The following is a 22,188-nucleotide window of genomic DNA, read 5'->3' on the forward strand; positions in this document are numbered from 1 at the left end:
CAGGGAAACAGTTCCGCCCCAAACACTAATTTAGAGCATAGTAAAAACAATAGAGAATTAATATCTCTTTGAAATCATTTTGCTAGATTAAATGACCTTATAAATATAACTTTTATTTGCACCGATCACTGTATTTAGTTGCCGACGCTTTTATAAATTGATACCATGTCAAGTGACGGAACCAATTGAGATGCTGGAACCAGCGCCCAGTCAAAGAAGAAGGTCGGCGTGACGTTGACCTCATCAAGATGGCGGCGCGGTAACGACAGCCCCAGTTACAGGCAGATGATGGGGTCGAGTGGCTGTGAGGAGACGAGTAGCGAGGTGCTCTCTTTATTCACCTTCTGTGCTCGGACCATCAGTGAGAACGTGTCCCGGCTGGAGCAGGGGATATGTGGTAAGAGACACGAAACTATAATAATTACTGCAGCACCGTGTCCGGAGCCCGTGCAACTTCTTTGGTGCAGGTGGACTTCGTTCTTTTTTTTCTTTTGTCCGAGAAACATTCAAATCTAAATCACAATATTAAAAACAAACTTGTGATGCGATTGGTTTGTAAACACTGCCGCCATTGACGAGCACTTCCTCTTCTATTGTCACGGTGGTTTAAGCAAGAGTCAAGATAATTTAATTGTTATATGTTATTGTCAGCAACGGAACTGTGAAATTCTTACTTGCTGCAGCTTAACAGACCCGTAAACTCAATAACACAGATAATTGTGTAATAATCATCATGCAATAAATGAATAGCTAATACTAGGTAACCATAATAGCACAAAACTGAAGTTTGTAGTGCAAGCAAAGACATGGTCCATAGAAGATCATATTTGTTGAGGTGATAGTGAAATGAGAGCATAGCCAGGGTGATGTGGGTCTGATATTGGTTGCCTTCTTGAGGTGAACCTTTATATAGATCTCTTCAATGATGGAGAGGTCAATGTCTGTGATCGACTGGGCAATGTCTACCACTCTAGTCTCCATTGTTCCTAGGCGTTCAATGTTGCTGAACCAGGTCAATATACTTTTATGATACAACCAATCAACTTTCTACCTTTGACCTGTTAATATCTGATAGCATACGGAATGTCCTCAATCTTCTTAGAAAGTAGAGGCTCTCTTTGTGATTGCATCAATGTGTTGGGTCCAGGACAGATCAAATGAGCCATTGAGTCATCGATTGGCACATGCTATTTGAGGCCAAAACTGAGGAAAGCTCATTATGTTTTACGTGTAGAGGGTGTGACAGAGACAATGATGAGTGAGAGCGATAAGATCAAAGTTGACACAAAAAACTGCAGATGCTGGTTTACAAAAAAAGTGCTGGATCAGGCAGCATCTCCAGAGCCATGTGTATGTGATGTTTTGGGTTGGGACCCTTCTTCAGATCGGGGAGAACAGAAAGCTACAACTTGTATGGGAATTCTTTAATTGGAAGCAGTTTCTGCACTTTTGAACATTTCTGGCAGTCTATACAGAAAGTGGCAGGAAAGAACGGTGGATGATGCCAGTGTACTTGTGATTTTTGGATGATGCTGAGGAGAAACATGAGAATTAGCAACAGTAGAGAATCAAGAATAGATCCATGGGAGACTGGAAAAGAAACTAAAGACATAGAAAATGGAAGTATTTGTAGGTGATTCCTTGATAGATTCATAATCATTTTCAATCTTGTATTTCTCACGTAGATTTGCCAGCAGTGGTCTTTCAAGAGCTGCTGCAATTTCTTAACATTTATGACCTGGAGAGGATCGAAGAGGTCGCGGTAAGGAAAGGTAAGGTTAAAGTTCTACGTTTTTTAAACTGTCCTTTGGAGAAATTGTAGAATTTTGATAATTGAATTATTCTCAAAATTGGAGTATACTTAGGGATAGATATTCACAATCTTCTTCTCAGGGTGAGGGTGTCAAAGTTCGTTTCTTAAATGTAGATAGCAACAAAAACTGTTAAAGGTAAAAAACCATGGCAATCTTTAATTGATTCGTCAGGTGGGAGTGACGCAAATGTCGCTCAGTGCTTCTCGGGCTCCCACTCTCAGAACAAAGGCGAGTTAGCACAATTATACATCTTTCTTATCAGTACACCTACCAAGTCTGAATATGGCATGACTGAAATATTCTGTAGCCTTTCGCAATATAGGAAAGCTGGGTCCAAATCAAGCTCATCCAATAACAAGTTATTACTTATCTCTGGAGCGTCAGCCTTTTTTTTTTTTTCAATCTTGTCTTCTTTATGACCTTGAAAAGAAGCACATGTTATTACTGCAGGCTGCCATCTTAATGTCTTTATTGAAAAGACAATCTGTCCTCCATATTGTGTTCCATATAATTTACAAAGTCTTTCAGACTTGGCACCAAGCTATTCTTTTGTTTTACTAGTCCATGCTTTTGTAGAAGAACGACTCCATTTTAGATTTGACTATTAGCTCTTTCAAGGGAGCCTAAAACTAGAAGCGTAGATTTAAAGGGGATCTGAATGACAATTTTTCACAGAGGGTGGAGTGTATATGAAGCAAGCTGCCAGAAGAGGTAGTAGAGATTTAGTTTAATTTAATGTGACGTGTACTGAGGTACAGTGTAAAACGTTTAGTTACATGCTAACATGTTAGCGGAAAGACTATACATGATGACAATCGAGCCATCCACAGTGTACAGATACATCATAAATGGAATAATGTTTAGTGCAAGGTGAAGACTGATTAAAGACTGCTCTCTGGTTGTTGATAGGATTGTTCAGGTAGGTACAATTAGAATATTTAAAATGCATTTGGATGGGTACATGGATAGGAAAGGTTTAGAGGGATACGAGTCAAATGTAGGTATATGGGATATAAATAAGCATCTTAGTTCCAAAGAGCCTGTTTCCATTTTTTTTTTAAAGGACACAAAGTGCTGGTCTAACTCAGTGGGTCAGGTTGCATCTTTGGAGAACATTGATAGGTGACCCTTCTTCAGACTGATTGTGGTGGTGTGTGTGCATGGGTGAGGGACATATTTGATAGGTAGAAGGTTGAAGAAGGATGAAGGGATGAAAAGTGTAAGATAAGGATATAAGAGGTGTGAATCGTGAAGCTAGAGGAAGAAATATAGGTGGGTGGGGACAGGAGAGTGGGAAGGGGAGAAAATGTGACGACGAGGGAGTCGGGGTAAGGGGTAGGTGGTTCCATGTTCTACAACTCTGATGCTACTAAAAGTTTAAAAAAATATTGAATACTAATATTCTTCCAATTATATATTGTCAACACATATGCATGTCTGTTTTCTACTCTTTCCCACTCCGTTTTTGGGGTCTAGTTCTTTGCTGCAATCTAGCCCTGCAATCAACCATTGTGGACTAGTGGTTATACTCCAACTTTCCATATTAATATTTTGTACTGCATTCATTTTTTGTGTGTTCCAGGTATTTCTACTCGAGCTTTTTGGCATCAGATTTGGAAAGATGTGATAGGAACAAATCCTAAAGCTAAGACAGTAAGTTTATCCACCCTGGATCCCTTTTGTAATTTTTATGGTAATTCTTTACAAATGTTAATATTTTTGAAGCAAAAATAAGAAATTTAACATGGCTAATATTGTTGCTGTTGTTGCAAATTTTGTAAATGCTAAAAAAAAAAAGGCTACTGCACAAATTGTTTTATTGATGTAAACCCCTAGCAGGGTATTATTTTGCATTCACCAGAATATAAAGAAACAAAACATTGTTTAAAACAAAAAGGAAATAGACAGAAAATACTTGAAATACCCCACTCAGCAGATCACACCACACCTGTAGGAAGAAATACAGAATTAACATTTTAGGTTGAAGACATTTTGTTGGAACTGGAAAGGAGGCAAGTAGAATTTATTAGGCTGGAGGAAGTGTGTGTGGGGGTGGGGGTGGGGGGGGTGGGGTGGTTGGAATGTCTCTCGTAGGGTAGTACTAGGGTGACTATAGGGATACCTTGTAAATAAGTTTTTCTGGTTAGTGAGTGAATAGGAGCAGTTAGAGTGAAAACATGGACAAAATGCAGAGCAGGGGGGAGCAGGGTTGGCGGCGCGACCGACGTCGCAGCGGCCTCTGCAGTCTGTCTTTTTTTAATTTTATTGTCCTGTTGAGGGTACAGTTTGTGGTGGGTTTTTGACTGTGTATGTGTGGGGGGCGGGGGGGGGAAACTTTTAGATCTCTTCCCTGTACGGGGACCCGACCTTTTCCCTGTCGGGTCTCCGTTGCCGTTGGGGCCTAGCAACGTGGAGCGGCCTCCAACCGGAACGACCTGGGGGCTCAAGTCACGGAGCTGCGGACCTACCTTCGTGGAGCTGGCCGGTTCGGAGCATGGAGAGCTGCGGTGGCGCGCTGCTGCGGCCCGACTCGGGTGGATGGTGACACCGGGAGCTCGCGGGTCCCCGGTGGGAGACTGCTTTGTGGGGCACCAGCAACGGCGACTTCTCCCGCTCGAATTGCGGGGTTGAGAGTGATCCGGAGCAGGGCCTTACATCGCCCGGCGCGGCTTTAAATGGCCGCGGACTTGCTAGCGCCCGCCGGGGGCTTTGACTTTGACTTCGGGAGAGGAATGGAGAGCAGCGGAGAGACAAGACTTTGCCTTCCATCACAGTGAGGAGGAGATTCACTGTGATGGATGTTTGTGTAAATTGTGTTGGTGTGTGTCTTAGTTCTTTTCTTGTATGACTGCAGAAACTAAATTTCGTTTGAACTTCATGTGAGGTTCAAATGACAAATAAACGGTATTGTATTGTATTGTATATACCCAGGGAGTCAGGTTGGGCATGTCCTCCACTTGCAGAGGAAGAAAAAAAGGGGGAAAAAGACAGACCAGTTGAACCAATGTCACAAGTGGCCAAATGATACAGACCAAAAGCAAGTTACCTGAAGTTGTAGAATTAAATATTAAAAAAAATAATAACTTAGTTTCTTACTAGGGCCTCACCTAGCTGTGTAATGGTAATTTTTTATGCCAAAAGAAACATTAAAAATATGATCCATATTTGTTGCTAGTTTATCTTATTTGAAAGTGTGCTTATGGGCCTATTAATCATTTGATGCAAACTGAGCTGTTTTTGGGTAAAGTATATCTTAGCCTGAAGTTGTTAATATTGGCAAACATTAACCTGAGTCCGTATAGATTTCTTGTATCTTATAGTTTGTGCTCATGGTGCTGGTGCTTTGAAAGTTAGCTGACTGGAGCTGTTTCCTTGGAGTGTAAAAACCTTGTTCGAGATCCACATGGTGGACAAAAAGTCTAGTTCTCCCACAGATGATGAAAGGATGGTTTGTTGTGCATTTCGCAATATGACAGTTGTGGACATTTACACTTGTTGCTGGTGAAGAATACATAAAGTAATATTAAAGGTGGTTCTCACAAATGTATAAGATAATTTAGTAAATGTCACAGTGTGATATTGCTTCTGTGTTTTAACCTGCCTTTCCTTTATTTCTACAGGAACATATTAACTGGAGGCAAAAGTTTTTGCAAACATTCTTTCATGGTGTTCTTTGGGGAACATTGGATATTTTGAGCGACAGGCAACTAAATAATTCTCGTTCTTCTGCGTTAATTCTTGCTTCTCGACATGTTAGCAAACTTGTAATTCGCAACAAGCTTCAAGGAGTGAAGGAACTGGCTGATAATCCAACCATTTGTAGCCGTTTAGCGAGCACCGTGCACAAGCTGGTGTTTCAACATTTACGTTCTGTGGATCACACATTGCAAGATTCGCTCTTAACGTTGCTTCATGGTCTCATTCACCATGGAGTTGTGAAGGAGGTGGCACTGTCACATTGGAATGAGCCCCACCCTGAATTATTGGCCCTCCTACTGAGGACAAGTGCAGGACTGTGGCATGCAAGAAAGAAGGAATCTCAGTATAATGAATGTTGTGATGAGGATAGATTAAAGATGAACATTAAAGCAAGGGATTCAACAGTTCAGAAAAATATATTGGATTGTTGCCAGCAGGAGGCTGTTAGGAGATTCACCACTGCTGAAGACAATGCAGCTAAGACAGTTATGTCTGCAACTGCCGGCATGACTTCTGATGATCTGATATCTCCCAGTACATATCATGCAACCTGTGAAGAAATATCATGTGGAGAACTTGGAATAATACCTGAGGTTAGTAATTGTAGTACACGTAAGATTCATCCAAAAAAGTGCAAATCCTGTCTCGGGATGCAGAATCCATTGAGAAGTCGTGATACACGCAGTGTCGGTTTAGATGTGAAGCTTTTTTCGGAAGGCAATGGCAGAGCTTCGGCAGAACCACATTCTTATTCAAGCCATGATCTGTTTGAACCAACTTATCTTTCCAACAAGACTTGTGAAAGCAATTGTTGTAGCGAGCAGCAGATTATTAAAGGGCAGTTGTATTCTGCACCTGGCAGAGTTATGAAAGAAATGGAGTATTCTGAACAACAACACAGTGCTTCTGAAGAAATAACAAGCTATTCCCATGAAGCTAGCAGCAGGACTTTTACGGAGCCACGCTCTCCCCATGCTGCCGCAAGGACTTCCGAAAGGCTAGTGTCTCATAAATGTGCAAATGGTTTTCAGAACCACAACTCTGCTATTGTGGAAGAAGTTGCCTTTTCAGAAGAGCTAGGATGTCCAAGGATGGTGTTTGGTGAACTTGGAACAAATGCACACAGCAGAACTTTAGATGAATCTTATGTTTGCCATCCAAGCACTTGTTCATCAGAAGATTTGACTCCATGCTATGCTTATAATAGAATGTGTAAGAAGCCACGACTCACTGATGTGTGTAACTTCAAGTCAGAAGAAAAATCAAAGACAAATCAAAGGTTATCTGAAGAGATTGAGAAACAAGGGGACATCTATGACTATATATTTATGATTGGTAAAAGTAAAACAAAATCTGTTCAAAATACATCAGACAGTGATGAAACCAATGACAGCCTATTAGAAGACCTGAGTGATGATGCTCTTACTGGGGAAGAGCAAGCTGACACAACGTTTTCATCTTCTCCGGAACTGTTTGCGAGGAGTGTGTCGGTGCTGGAAATTACGTCAGTCGCATTGTCCTACAAATCTGCCGTGATGCTATCCAAGTTGCTCAGTTCATGGGTTTCCCTCCAGAAACTGGTCTTGGAGTACAATGGTTAGTTTGCAAGATTTATTAAGAAATAAAAGCATTACATGATTTGGAACTGCAGTTAATCCGAAGTTTCAGATGGGAGAAGCAGAAAACTTGAACCTGATTAAGTATCTTTATTTGGGTGCATGATGCATCTGAGAAAACTGACAAAAGTTTTAATTTTTGGTTTGTAAGTGCAATATTCACTATACCAAAGACTTTTTAACACCTTCTCTCCCTAACCCTTACCTCCAAAAAATCAGGTATTTAAAGTTTTGAACACCACTGAAAGTTTCACCAACAGATTAACAAAAAGCATTTGTTTTGCCATGTACTTATGTACTTTTTATCTTGTTAGAAACGCTATCAAATTAGTGTTTGAATATCACTGTGTCTATTTTTCACTTTAATTTAGAGCAATATTTATTTTCATGTAATCTCATTAAGCAATGTTGCTGTTTTAGTAAACCTAGTGTATTTGAGGAATAGACATCAACATAATTTTAGTTCTTCACCATTCCTCTAATGAGTCAAGTAATTCATCTGCAAGGAGGCCTCAATCAACCTTGTAACCTTATGACAGATTGGGGTTGATTCAGTTACAGGTTCACACAAAAATGTAATTATAACATTGATGCTTATTTACATACTACAAGCTCTTAAAAGGATCCCGTAGCTACATTTTGTTGTTTCCTTTTCTTCTAGGCCTGGGTCCTGCCATTTTTCTGGTCCTTAAGGGGCTCTACGTACTTTCTTGTCGCAGCAGTTGTCTTTCCACTCTAGTATTAAAAGATGATATCTTACACCTTCCCCTAGTAAAACTTATTGAAATCATAATTGGCATCTTCCCCCACCTTCAAACATTCCATTTGGGATTCCTGCTGGAAATCCAAAGTGAATCATTAGAAAACAAGTTGTTGACGGGTACTCCAGAAATAAGAGGTTGGTAATAAATTTCCATTGTATTAATTTGCTTTGTATTATTATCAGGATGGTTGGGAGAAAACTCCATGTGCTCCATGTGAAATAGTATTTGGGGTTCAGAAGATTGCCTATAGTAGCAGCAGTGTTAACTGGGAAGGGAAAGAGGAACACATCAATCTCTCGATTAATTTAGAAAACAGTGATAGTCAATTACAGAGGAGAAAAGGAGAAAAAAGCTCTCAATTGGATGAAGGCAGAAGAGATTAACAGACCTGGAATGGACAGGTTGTGTTTTGAAGAAAGACTGATAAGACTTGGCTTATACCCTCTGAAGTTTTGAAGAGTTAATGACGACTTGATTGAAACATTCAATTCCTAAATTGATGTTATATATAGTAGATGTAGAGAGGAGTTTCCTCTTATGAGAGAATCTAGAATTAGACTATGTTTTATCTTTCAGGGTGATGAGTCTTTGAAACTCTTTTTATCGAAGGGTGAATGAAACAGAGTTTTGAATATTTTTTAAGACAGTGGTAGGAAGATTCATGATAAGCAAATGATACTTCAGGGAGGTGGAAATGCAGAGTTTAGGTTATGGTTAGATCAGTCATTGTATAATGGAGTACGCTTATGCACTGAACAATTCCAGCTCTTAATTTTTTTTATAATCGTATAGTTTAATGGTGATAGAACTTCAGATGCAGATGCAGATGCAGATGCAGTATAATGTGGATAAATGTGAGGTTATCCATTTTGGTGGCAAAAACAGGAAAGCAGACTATTATCTAAATGGTGGCTGACTAGGAAAAGGGGAGATGCAGCGAGACCTGGGTGTCATGGTACACCAGTCATTGAAAGTAGGCATGCAGGTGCAGCAGGCAGTGAAGAAAGCGAATGGTATGTTAGCTTTCATAGCAAAAGGATTTGAGTATAGGAGCAGGGAGGTTCTACTGCAGTTGTACAGGGTCTTGGTGAGACCACACCTGGAGTATTGCGTACAGTTTTGGTCTCCAAATCTGAGGAAGGACATTATTGCCCTAGAGGGAGTGCGGAGAAGGTTCACCAGACTGATTCCTGGGATGTCAGGACTGTCTTATGAAGAAAGACTGGATAGACTTGGTTTATACTCTCTAGAATTTAGGAGATTGAGAGGGGATCTTATAGAAACTTATAAAATTCTTAAGGGGTTGGACAGGCTAGATGCAGGAAGATTGCTCCCGATGTTGGGGAAGTCCAGGACAAGGGGTCACAGCTTAAGGATAAGGGGGAAATCCTTTAAAACCGAGATGAGAAGAACTTTTTTCACAGAGAGTGGTGAATCTCTGGAACTCTCTGCCACAGAGGGTAGTCGAGGCCAGTTCATTGGCTATATTTAAGAGGGAGTTAGATGTGGCCCTTGTGGCTAAGGGGATCAGAGGGTATGGAGAGAAGGCAGGTACGGGATACTGAGTTGGATGATCAGCCATGATCATATTGAATGGCGGTGCAGGCTCGAAGGGCCGAATGGCCTACTCCTGCACCTAATTTCTATGTTTCTATGACCTGAGCATTATAAAACTATTCTTTAACTTCTAATCAGCAAGACAATGATTTGGATGTTTCCTTTGACATGTTTTCTAATTGTTCATTTCTGTTACTGCAGGTAGTTGCCTGGAGAATTTGAGTCTGAGTTGTACAAACATGCCGCTACAGGTTGACATGCTGCTGACAGTTTTAAAGGAATTGAAAGTCCTTAAATACCTAAATCTGCACAAGGCATCATTTAATCCACCTGATGCACTTGGCAAATTGCTGCATGCAGCTACATGTGCGTGGTAATGTACCTTGAAGTTTGTCAAAAGTATTTTATTGTCGGCATGTATTGAATGTGTATATCTCACTTTGAAATGAACATTACTCATTCGCTCAGAACACACAGTGCTGGAGTAACTCATCAGGTTAGGCAGCATAGGTGATGCTTTGGGTCAAGACTCTTGTATCTTAACCACAATCACAAATTTGCGATTTGCCTCCAAGAAAATAAAAGAACATTATGTTGAGCAATCGGTCTCTTTTACAGCATGTAACCCCATGTTTATACATTGACAATGAAACGTGTGAACGTGCAGTTTGCTAATCTCACACTCCTATTACCTGGTATGATCAATTGTTTGAAACTCAAACAGGTTTCCAGGTTCTCACTGTGTGTTCTTGTTTTATTGCCGGAAGCATTCAAAAAGAGCAGGTCTGCTGATCTGTGAGTGTAAAACCCCATATCAAATGTTGTCTTCATTTGTAAAGCAATATATAACCTAATAATGTATAATTTTGGTCCTAGTCTCTCTTCCTTCATTAGAATGGATCACCATACAAGATGTTAACCTTGCTGTTTGCTTTAAGGAAGTTTTAGATCTTCTGCGCAATGCACCTCTCAAAGGTGAGAAAAAGCAATGATGGTGTATCATTTTTATAGTGTAAGGAATATGTCAGTAACGAGTGATCACTAATAGTGTCATACTAATCTGAAATGATGAATACTGAATAAGGGTGGCACGGTGCAGTTGGTAAAGCTGCTGCGTCACAGCACCAGAGTCCTGAGTTCGTTCCTGACCTCAGGTGCTGTCTGTGTAGTTTGTATGTTCTCCTTTGACCCATATTTCAAAAAAAAATCTCCGTCTTTAAGGCATTTCAAATCCTTGTCGATGCCGAGCAAGTTGGCATATTGGGCTTGTTCCACTTGCCTCAATTTGACCATATCTCTCCAAACCCACCCTATCTATTTATCTGCACACTCTCTTTTAAAAACCTTGGAATACCTTGAGATTATGATAGGTGCATATTAGTGCAAGTAATTTATATATTAATTATTTCAAGAATTGCAAAGCAGTATGATTCCTCAAGATAAGCCTAAAGCTAAACATCTTTCATTTTCTTGTTCCCAGGTTTAACTATGGATAACTGCCATCTGTTTGAAAACCACATAGAAACAGTGTCTGAAATTGTCACTGCTCTAAAACAAAATCAATCCCTTAAATCCTTGTCTCTGCCTGCAAATCGATTGGGTTGGTACATTCTTTTACTCTTACGGCTATTGGGGGAAATGTTTTTACATTCCAGAAGTGGAGTGCTTGGACCTTCCCAACAATGACTGAGATGTTCAACTATCAATAAATGCAATTGAGCTTTGTTTATTTTTTGGTGGGATAATGTTGTTTTATCAATATTGTCCCAATTCTCCGAGTCTGTTGATATATCTTGTGTCAATGTGGAAATGTATCGTTTAAAGGGCAAAAGTTGAAACAATTCATAAATGTATAACACATTATGATTCTTTTTGTAATTAGGAAACAAAGGTCTGCTGTCACTCTCAAAGCTCTTTACTGAGGATTCTTTGTCTTGTATCTCCTGCCTGAATGTGAGGTAATTTTTTTAATTTCTTCATTCCAGATCCAGCTTCCTCAGATTGACACAATTACTAGTTCAGTAGTGCTTTATTTGTCATGTGCAACTGCACAGTGAAATTATTTTTCCATATATTACCCATGCAGGCGCCACCATTATTCAAAATCCAAAGTCTGGTTAGCCTGCTTGGTCGATGTACTGGAGCAGGTCCTGTGAAATTCAAGTGCTTGACTGGATTTTTTTTAATGCTGTGCTATCCCAATGACCATTGGGCTATTGAACACTGTGAACTGCCTTGGTTGCACTAGGGACTTGCGCTTTATTTTACTTTTTGGGGTTATATATTGTTCATTTTGTTAACTTATTGAACTTTTTAAAATGTTTGTTTATTTATATTATCTATTGAATATTGTGTTTACAAACCTATTGTGCTGCTGGAAGTGAGAATTTCATTGTTCCATTTTGGTGTATGACCAGCCTCCAGTAGTGTGTTCAAGCTAGAAACCTCCCTCTCGGAAAGAAATTCTACCTTTAGGTTCCCATAAACCTTTTGCACCTTACACCAAGGCTGCGCCCTCTGGTTATAGTTGCTTCTGTAATGAGGAAAATATTCCTACTATTCATGCTATCTATGCCCTCTGTAGTATATCTATTTTCTCTCTGGTCAGAGGAAAACAAATATGTCCTATGCACACGCCCCACAAATAAAACATTTAAATCCAAGCTATGTCTTGTCAGATCTCCTTTGCACGCTCTCCAATGCAATTACGTCCTCTTTGTAGTGTGCCAATCAGAACTGCATGAAATATTCCAGTTGTGCACCATACTGAAGTTTTATAGGGTTGTATCATTACGCCTACCCTCTTGCACTCTATGATAAAAACAGAAAATGTTGGAAACACTCAACAGGTGAGGCAACATCTGATAAAAGAAACAACATTTTGGGTCCGTGATCCTTCATCAGAAGTAGGAAAGAAACAAAACATCACAAAATGCTGGAGTAACTCAATGGGTCAGGCAGCATCTCTGGATTACATGGATATGTGACATTTCGGGTTGGGACTCTTCTTCAGTCTGAAGAAGGTTCACAACCTGCAACGTCATCTATCCATGTTCTCCAGATATGCTGACTGACCCGCTGAGTTACTCCAGCATTTTGTGTCCTTTTGTTAAAACCTCCATCTGTAGTTCCTTGCTTCCACAAGTGAGAAAATGTGTTTCTTCAGGTAGCAAAGGTAAGATAAGTGGATGGGTGGAAGAAAGGAATATCCCTGATTGGGTGATTATTAGATCTCGCTTGTCCTCTCTTTCCCAGATAATGAAATATTCTGGACTTGAAATGTTAGGTTTCTCTTCTCATTGATGCTGCCAGACCCATTTCTCTTTTAACATTTGTCTTAATTTCTGATTTTCATCACCTGCAGTTTATATTTTTGATTTCCGTGTATTCTATGCCTTGACTAATGAAAGCCTGCATTAGGCATCACATATGCCTTCTGCAGCATCTCTAGCTCTGCTGCCATCTTTCGGGATCTCTAGACGTATACACTAAGGTACCCCTGATCCTGTTCTTAATTAGGATTATATTCCATCTGCCATTGCTTTGTTCAATTTTCCAGCTGATCAATATTTTTCCCGTGGCCCAGACTGCTTCTCATCAATATTGCACCAATTTTAATGTAATCTGCATACTTAATCGTACCACTTAGTGCCCTCCATAATGTTTGGGACAGAAACCCATTTATTTATTTGCCTCTGTATTCCACAATTTGAGATTTATAACCGAAAAAATCACATGTAGCTATAGTGCACTGTCAGATTTTAATAAAGGCCATTTTTATACATTTTGGTTCCACCATGTAGAAATTACAGCAGTGTTTATACATAGTCCCCCCCCCCGCCCCCCACATTTCAGGGCACCATAATGTTTGGGACACATCAATGTAGTGTAAATGAAAATAGTCATGTTTAGTATTTTGTTGCATATCCTTTGCATGCAATGACTGCTTGAAGTCTGCGATTCATGGACATCGCCAGTTGCTGAGTGTCTTCTCTGGTGATGCTCTGCCAGGCCAGTATTGCAGCCATCTTTGACTTATGCTTGTTTTGGGGGTTAGTCCACATCAGTTTTCTCTTCAGCTTATAAAAGGCATGCTCAATTGGGTTCAGATCAGGTGATTTACTTGGCCACACAAGAATTTTTTAGCTTTGAAAAACTCTTTTGTTCCTTTAGCAGTGTTTGGGATCATTGTCTTGCTGTAGAATGAACTGCCGGTCAATGAGTTTTGATGCATTTGTTTAAACTTGAGCAGATAGGATGTGTCTATACACTTCAGAATTCATTAAGCTACAACCATCAGCAGTTGTATCATCAATGAAGATAAGTGAGCCAGTACCTTCAGCCATACATGCCCAGGCCATAACACCCCCACCAGTTTCACAGATGAGATGGAATGCTTTGGATCTTGGGCAGTTCCTTCTCTCCTCCATAGTTTGCTCTTGCCATCACTCTGATATGTTAATCTTTGTCTCATCTGTCCACAAGACCTTTTTCCATAACTGTGGTTACTCTTTTAAGTACTTCTTGGCAAACTAACCTGGCCATCTATTTTTGCAGCTAACCAGTGGTTTGCATCTTGCGGTCTTGCCTCTGTATTTCTGTTCATGAAATCTTCTGCGGACAGTGGTCATTGACAAATCCACACCTGACTCCTGAAGAGAGTTTCTAATCTGTTGGACAGGTGTTTGGGGATTTTTCTTTATGATAGAGAGAATTCTTCTGTCATCAGCTGTGGAGGTTTACCTTGGCCTGCCTGTCCCTTTGCGATTAGTAACTCACCAGTGCTCTTTCTTCTTAATGATGTTCCAAACAGTTGATTTTGGTAAGCCTAGTGTTTGGCTGATGTTTCTAACAGTTTTATTCTTGTTTCTCTTTCTCATAATGGCTTCTTTGACTTTCATTGGCACAACTTTAGTCCTCATGTTGATAAACAGCAATAAAAGTTTCCAAATGTGATGGAAAGAGTGCAGGAAAGACTAGGTGCTCTTGTAGCTGCATTAAGGAGGCAATTAAACACACCTGAGCAATTACAAACACCTGTGAAGCCATGTGTCCGAAACACTATGGTGCCCTGAAATGGAGGGACTATGTATAAACACAGCTGTAATTTCTACACGATGAAACCAAAATATATAAAAATGGCCTTTAATAAAATCTGACAATGTGCACTTTAACCACATGTGATATATTTTTTTCTATTACACATCTCAAATTGTGGAGTACAGAGGCAAATAAATATGATGGGTCTTTGTCCCAAACATTATGGAGGGCAATGTTCATTCACACATAATTAATTAATGTACAAGGGAAAGGATTCCTGTACAGATCCTTGTGGTGTACCAGGCTTCTAACCACAAAAGTGTCTCTCCACACTTCCCTCTTTCCACTGACTAAAATGTTTATCCAATTTGCCCTTGATCTTCAACCTTTTGGATGAACCTTCATTGAAACCTTTATTGAAGTCCTTGTGGACTACATTAACTGAACATATTGTTGCTACTTCTAAAACTGCTCAGTCAGATAGGCATTTTCACCAATACTGAATGTCCCTGATCAATCCATGACTTGCCAAGAATATATTAATCCTGTCCCTCATTTTATCCACTGACTTATCTACCATTATTGTTAGATTAACTAGCCTGTAATTACCTGGCTTCTCCTTGCTGCCCTTCTTAAATAAAGGTACCTTATTTACTGTCCTCCTGTTGTTCAGCACCTAACCTGTGGACAGCAAAGATTTAAAAATCTGCCTGGGATCCAGCAATCTCCTCTCTGCCTCCCATATTAGCCGGGGAACCAAGAACCTCACTAGACCAAGGGGGTTAAATCCTCCTTTAGGCATACGAAGACATCCAATACATCACTGGAGCAGTAGTTGCAAAATCAGCAGAAATCATAAGATGGTTGTGATGCAACTAAGAGATTATGTTGGGAAAAAAATGCAAATTTGTTTGACGCAAAGATAAGTTTAATACCAATGCATCAGTTTTATACGTTGCAGTTGTAATAAACAACTTAATGTACAATCTTAATTTAAATCAGATTTTATAGCATATAATTTTGTTTTAGTGCTAATTGTATTCGTGGGGATGGACTACTTGAGTTTGCAATGGTCCTTACGAAAGCTGACTTGGAACGGCCTGGCCGGCTAAAGCTGAAAGAACTGAACGTAAGTGAGAACCTATTCTTCAGAGATCCTGCACTTACCAAAGAGGCAATTGAACTCTTCAAAAACAAATGTCATGTAATCACTGAACAGTCTCTTACTGACCCATTACAAGCACTTGCTGATTATTCCAGTGTAATGTAAATATTTCCAATATTGTATTTTTTCTGTACCCTTGTTCAAATGGATTTGTTGTTTTATGACCAAAGCTATGTCTACTTTATTGGAAAACAGTTTAAAAAAAAAAAAAAAACGGACATGAAATCCAAGTTACTCCAATGTAACTCTTGAAACGATTTGAGATGTATTTTGGACAACAGACAATTATGGGGTTGTTTCTTCCTCCAAGTTTTCAGAGTACTTTGTACTAACGACAATATGTTTTTATAAGTATGATTTTGTTTGTTAAAGGATGGTACAGTAAGCCTTAATGTACCAAATCTAATCTTGAGTCACTTAATTTTTCATGCCTTAACATTACCAGGTTTTATAAAGATAATGTAATTTGAAGCAATGAATTATTGTAATAAAGTTTCATAATAAAGTTCAGTGGCAAAGAATTTCCATTTTGCTAAAAAGCCAATGTTCATTCCACATACATTCCACCTCTGAAATTCACTGTTCCTTCTAACTTTAAAACAAATTTAAACAAAACTGGTTTCAGCCATGATTTCCATTCAAACAAAAAAAAATCTATTTTTTGTTGTCTCAGTACAGTACATCTGCTACCACAGATCACATTGTGGATTTAATGGACAGAAATCTGGGTTAGGGAGAATTTCCATCCAGGGGATTCTTCTGGTAACTTAAAAGTGCAGACAGTTGATGAGATCAGAAGTCATTTGTAGCACTGACTTCCATAAATTAGCCATTTATTATAGCTATAATTTATTAAGCAAGCAGTGGTATTTTAACTGAGAGCAGATACATGGTTGTTTGAATGGAGTCAAACATACCATATTACATCTTCAGGGAATATCGAGTGGGAAATAGTTAATACCGATGTGCCAAATGATCAGTGAGTTAACTATAATTGTCAAGCAGTACTTAAATGTTTGCTGACAATGTCTCCAATCCTTGAAATTGTAAACTTTTAGTACACCAAAGATAATAACAGAGAAGATGGTATTAATACACTAAGCTATGAATTTTAAATCAGTTATTCCTCAGTTTGAACATGAAATGATATATTAGCATTTCAGCAGTACTGATTCATCCGCACAACTTACAACTCTCCAATACCTTTTGCAAAATCTAGTTTAGAACAAGCCCTTACCTATTCACTGAATAGATTGTAAAAAATATCTTTACATAATGTGCTGTCACTCCCATGACAATAGATAGGAAAGTCATAATTTATACACCATTTGAGCACATCTAAAGTGTTGAATATTTTTAACCATGTGTACAAGGCAGCAGAATGTTATATTCAAATAAATGAAGTCACGGTGGACTAGGTAGCGAGCTGATCCTTATTTAGATTCCTCTAAGAATCCAGTCACTTTTCATAAAGGCAAATAATCTGCTTCAGGTACTGTTAACTTGTGTCTTTGCAAAATTTTGCATAAGCATTGTGGTATCTCAGAGAACTCCACGTTGTTCCTCATGGGAATGGTGATGAAACACAAAGGAGACTGCAGCATCCCAGGCAGATTGAATGACCGCATCTCGCAGTCCACGTTTATTTGAACAGTGATTCCACCGAGAAAGATCCGATGTACAATCTGAGTCTTCAGGAGGAGGGCGCACCTGGTGACCATTCACACATCGATGACATTTCAACCTGCAGAAGGAAGAGATGGCAACAACACAGTGAGCTCCAGACACCATGCTTCTGTGAGGTTACAGACTTAGAAATGGCTGCAAAATTGATCCAGCTATAATTACCTATCATGTGTATCACTTGCTGTACTCTCATTTAGGGTAAAGAGATCCTTGAGCTCTCCAAGAGAGAAGTGCCGTTCAACATCTTGTTCCTCATCAACTACACAGCTACTTAGTGCCTTCTTGTGAGTTTGGCGCTGGAAAATCTTCTCCTCGATTGTTCCTGTCTGAAACATTATACGACATAGTTACCTATGGGTACTATAACATCCCACCCAAATATTTAGCTAAGTACAAAACCTCTCCAAGATATTAATGCCATAATAATGAATTAAAGCCGTTTTTAGATGTAACGCCAAGGAGGTGTAAGACAGCAGGGCCAAGCCCTTTAACATTAAAATGCAAGAACATATAATGATTCAAACTCAGATGAGTCAATCTAAATCATCAAACATGGGACCAATGATGAATGGAAGCCTGAAGAGATGAGCGTACTAATGAGAGAGAACTGAGTCTTGGTAAATGTCACTGCAACCCCAGGATATTCTACATGGTAACATGCAACACTGTTCATTATTAAGATATTTTCATAGGCGGAGCATGTAAACATAGGCTACACGTTTCATATCCCACTGCTCCTATTGCCAAACAATAATAATTTCACAAAAACCCTTTGAATTACTCCTGATAATCCATGGTTTTGTATATAAAGTCTTTGCAGCTCCAGATTTGGCATTTATTGTTTTCTGATTATGTTTACATGGATAGGGATTTTTCAGTTCCATAGAACAGGAATAATCCCTTCGGCCCACGACTAATCATGCTGTCAAATTATTCTAATCTCACCTGCCCACACATGGTCTTGGAAATGTCATTTATAAAGCAACAAAGATTATACAGAACTATATTCAAATACATCATAAGCTGTTCAGACTTCCCTCAACTGAACTTTGCTGAGACTTGGTCCGATTACTGTTTTCAATTTGATCTAACAACTTAATTATCTAGATACAGCAATTTAAAACTTTAAGAATATCAGAACTACAACTATAACTAATCATCAGCTCCTTACCGACAAAAGCCTGTAAATGTAGCATGTCTTCTTCTGTCCATCTCGCCATATACGAGCCATCGCCTGCTCATCATTAGCTGGATTCCAGTCTGGATCAAACATAACCAACCGGTTTGCACCAATTAAATTCAAGCCACATCCGCCAGCTTTACTGCTCAACATGAAGACAAATTCAGGACTCTGAGGAAATAAATAAATAATGAGACCCAGGCAAAACCCCACTCCATCTTGAAGATTTACAAAATTATAATTATATAAATATCAAGAGATTTCCAAAATAATCAAGAAAATAAAATTTAAGGCTGTGTTAGGTTTATTATTGCCACCTCTACCAAAGTACAGTGAGAAGCATTATTTTGCATTGCATCCGATCAAATCAGATATTACACATGAATACAATCAAGCCAAACTCAAATACAATAGGTAGAATGAAGAGAAACATGCAATATAATGAATATAGATCTCAGCATTGTAGTGTACAGGTTCCAGAAAATAAGTCCAATGTCCGCAATGAGGTAGGTTGGAAAATCAGGACTGTACCCTAGTTTATGGAAAGGCCGTTCAGGCTGGAAGGCCTTCTCAACAGCACGGGGCTTCAGCCAATTACCCTATTTGTGGGAATAGTGAAGACAATTGCCTTCTGGGTCTGAAGACGTCTACTGTACTTGCACTAGGGTTAGGGTTAGTTGCTCTGATCAGATCTGTTCAGGATGTATTAAAAGTTCAGGTAAAAACTTAAATAAGCAAAATTAAAGATGTAACCACATGTAACAAAATTAATTGCCTAATATATAATTTAACATATAGTCATTGTTAGATTGTTATTTATTGTTTGGTATAGTTTAAATTGCTATATTTAATTAAGAACTATAACAATTACCAAGGAAAACTATGAAAATGGAGTAGTCTAACTTCCATTGTGTCTGAGATGACTTTGATGAGATGGACATACAAATATATATTTACAAAAATGTCATACAGCATAGAAACAAGCCCTTCGACCCAACTTGCCCATGCTGAACAAGATGCCCATCGACCCCACCTGCATGTTTTAGACCCATATTCCTTTAAATATTTCTTATCTGCACCATTTTAAACAGATTAAAGGAATCAAGAGGAAACCCTCTGGTAATGTTAAGAAGTTAAAAATAATTGTAATTCATCACACAAAAAGAATATCTGATTAATCACTTTAATCTTGGTGTTAAAATACAATAATGAAGTACTAATAGTTTTGAAAGGTATGGTAAATGCTGCAACTTTATCATCATAATGATGCAATTTAAAATTTATCTCCATTAGAATTACCCCATCTTACTTCTACCTCCTCCACTCACAAATCACTAATGCCTCTTCGTCTGCTTTTCAAATTCCTGATTTTTTTAAATTGCAATATGAGACACCATTTGGGCAATTATTAAAGAGCTCATTGTGCTTACTACTCAGCTCATATAGAATTTTGGATTACATTGAGAGGGACATCAGGATGAGAAGTCTGAGCAGATAGGTTCAGGTCTGACTGGCCCTCTTTCACCATATTCTCTAGTTGTGGGTGACTGAGTTGGACTGAGAATTACCACAGCCAGTTTTAGGGGCAACTGGAAGGAGGCAAGTCCCCAGACAAGATCCTTTTCAGTGCACAGCTACGGGTCCAATAGAATACACCCAAAGGAAATCCAGACAGCCGGCGGAGGACGGATTTCGCTACCTCGGCGTTTTTATCACAATACCTATATTTGATATGTTCCGCACAAACTTCCTGCCTCTGGTTGAGAAAGCTGAAAGAGACTTTGACCGCTGGTCAGTCTTACCGTTATCCCTCGCGGCCCGGATAAATCTGGTCAAGATGGTCGTCCTACCCAAATTCCTGTACCTTTTCCAGCATGTTCCTATATTTATCACTAAATCTTTTTTTGATAAATTAGAAAGGAGAATATCTAAATTTTTATGGGGTAGCAAACCGGCCAGAATTCGAAAGACGCTACTACAGTCTCCTAAGAGTGACGGCGGTTTGTCACTTCCTGACTTTAGGCGATACTACTGGGCTGCTAACTTGCAAAAAATCCTGTACTGGATGAATGATGATTGCGACCACCTACCGACCTGGGTACACATGGAAAAGGCGAGTTCACATCTCCCGTTGCGGTCTGTCCTATGCTCTCAACTCCCCCTTTCTATAACATCTGCGGGTGCAGGCCCAATTGCGTCCCTCTCGCTCAAGATATGGAGTCAATTTAGGAAAAACTTCGGTTTACAAGGCCCTTCCATCTTGACCCCACTGCTTAAAAATCACATCTTTAAACCTTCAAGTACAGACTCCGCATTCAAAACCTGGCATAGTAATGGCATCAGTAGTATCAAAAACCTATACAAGGATGGTATTTTTTCGTCTTTTGCGGAGCTTTCGTACAACTATAGCCTCCCAAACTCCCACCTTTTTCGTTTTTTCCAGATTAGGAATTTTGTGAAGAAGATATTCTCCCATTTCCCAAATCGTCCCCCTGAAACCCTGACCGATTCCATCCTAGCTCTAGATCCCAACCGGAAGAAATGCATCTCTTTTTTGTACAACTTGTTAGGGTCGGTTATATTGAAACCTTATACCTCATTAAAAGCTGCGTGGGAGGGCGAGCTGAATATGAAACTAACAGACCAGCAATGGGACTCTGCCTTGGATTTGATCCATTCTTCCTCCATATGTGCCCGTCATGGCCTAATCCAATGCAAAGTCCTTCACAAAGTCCACTACACAAACGCAAGATTATCTAGAATATACCCCGCTGTTAAAGACACCTGCAACAGATGCAATCAATCCCCTGCGAACCATAGTCATATGTTTTGGTCTTGCCCTAAGCTAGCAACCTTTTGGAGGAGTGCTTTCGACGTGCTAAGCAGAGCCTATGGCCAGACTATTCCTCCAAACCCACTGTCAGCTATTTTTGGTATTCCCCCCAACACCAACCTCTCTGTTGCGTTGAAGCAGGTCCTGGCTTTTACAACCCTGTTAGCCCGGAGACTGATTTTGCTTAACTGGAGACTTACCTGTCCCCCGACACACGCCCGCTGGATCAAGGAGGTGCTCTACAACTTAAAGCTTGAAAAACTTAGGTTCTCTCTCAAAGGCTCTACCAAGACATTCCTAGATACATGGAACCCTTTCCTGGAACTTGTTAACTCTCTTAACTTGTTTCCAGACTCGGACTGATTGTCCTCTATCACAGCTCTGTCTTATTGCAGCTGCTATCCCCTCAACCCCCCCCCCCTCCCTCCCCACAATTTTTTTATTTATTTTTTATTTTTATTTATTTTGTATTTATTTATTTTTTTTATTTTTTTTTTTCCTTTTTTTTTAATTTAAATTTTTTTTTTTTTAATCGTATTTGTGTGGATGTGTACGTATGTGAGTGTTGTTTGTTCCCGGGTGGCGAGGGTGGGTAAGGGTAAGGGTTTTGAGGGTCGTTTACATACTGTTGTACAATTATGTCCTGATTATCACTGTCTGTTATCATTGTATGTATGCAAATTGCTGTTAAATTCAAAATTCAAATAAAAAGATTTAAACTATAAATATCAAGAGATTTCCAAAATAATCAAGAAAATAAAATTTAAGGCTGTGTTAGGTTTATTATTGCCACCTCTACCAAAGTACAGTGAGAAGCATTATTTTGCATTGCAT

General features: G+C 39.3%; 2 protein-coding genes across 5 annotated transcripts in view; one reads left to right on the forward strand and one right to left on the reverse strand.

Moving 5' to 3' along the window:
- Positions 1–16,160, forward strand: lrrc41 (leucine rich repeat containing 41). 3 transcript variants are annotated; one of them, XM_033028798.1, is made up of 10 exons: positions 201–397; positions 1,686–1,772; positions 3,397–3,467; positions 5,435–7,109; positions 7,791–8,027; positions 9,652–9,816; positions 10,327–10,425; positions 10,931–11,050; positions 11,333–11,408; positions 15,520–16,160. In XM_033028798.1, exons 1-10 carry the CDS (start codon positions 286–288, stop codon positions 15,758–15,760), a joined length of 2,883 nt encoding a protein of 960 aa, XP_032884689.1. In that variant the 5' UTR covers positions 201–285; the 3' UTR covers positions 15,761–16,160. The 3 variants fall into 3 exon arrangements, 2 of the variants coding, with proteins under 2 accessions (XP_032884690.1, XP_032884689.1); XM_033028799.1 differs by lacking the exon at positions 10,327–10,425 and having other exon boundaries at positions 1–397; XR_004413325.1 differs by lacking the exons at positions 11,333–11,408; positions 15,520–16,160 and having other exon boundaries at positions 1–397; positions 9,652–9,823.
- Positions 15,864–22,188, reverse strand: part of rad54l (RAD54 like) — a 27,791-nt gene continuing 21,466 nt past the window's right edge. Inside the window, exons 16-18 of one of the 2 annotated variants that reach the window (XM_033028800.1) lie at positions 18,513–18,692; positions 17,504–17,667; positions 15,864–17,399 (exon numbers count right to left, since the gene is read on the reverse strand). In XM_033028800.1, the coding sequence (XP_032884691.1) occupies positions 17,198–17,399; positions 17,504–17,667; positions 18,513–18,692 (546 nt within the window). In that variant the 3' untranslated portion in view covers positions 15,864–17,197. The remainder of the gene's footprint in view (positions 17,400–17,503; positions 17,668–18,512; positions 18,693–22,188) is intronic. The other variant, XM_033028801.1, reaches the window with a different exon arrangement.

The sequence above is a fragment of the Amblyraja radiata genome, chromosome 10, assembly GCF_010909765.2.
Source record: "Amblyraja radiata isolate CabotCenter1 chromosome 10, sAmbRad1.1.pri, whole genome shotgun sequence".
Taxonomy (NCBI): Eukaryota; Metazoa; Chordata; class Chondrichthyes; order Rajiformes; family Rajidae; genus Amblyraja; species Amblyraja radiata.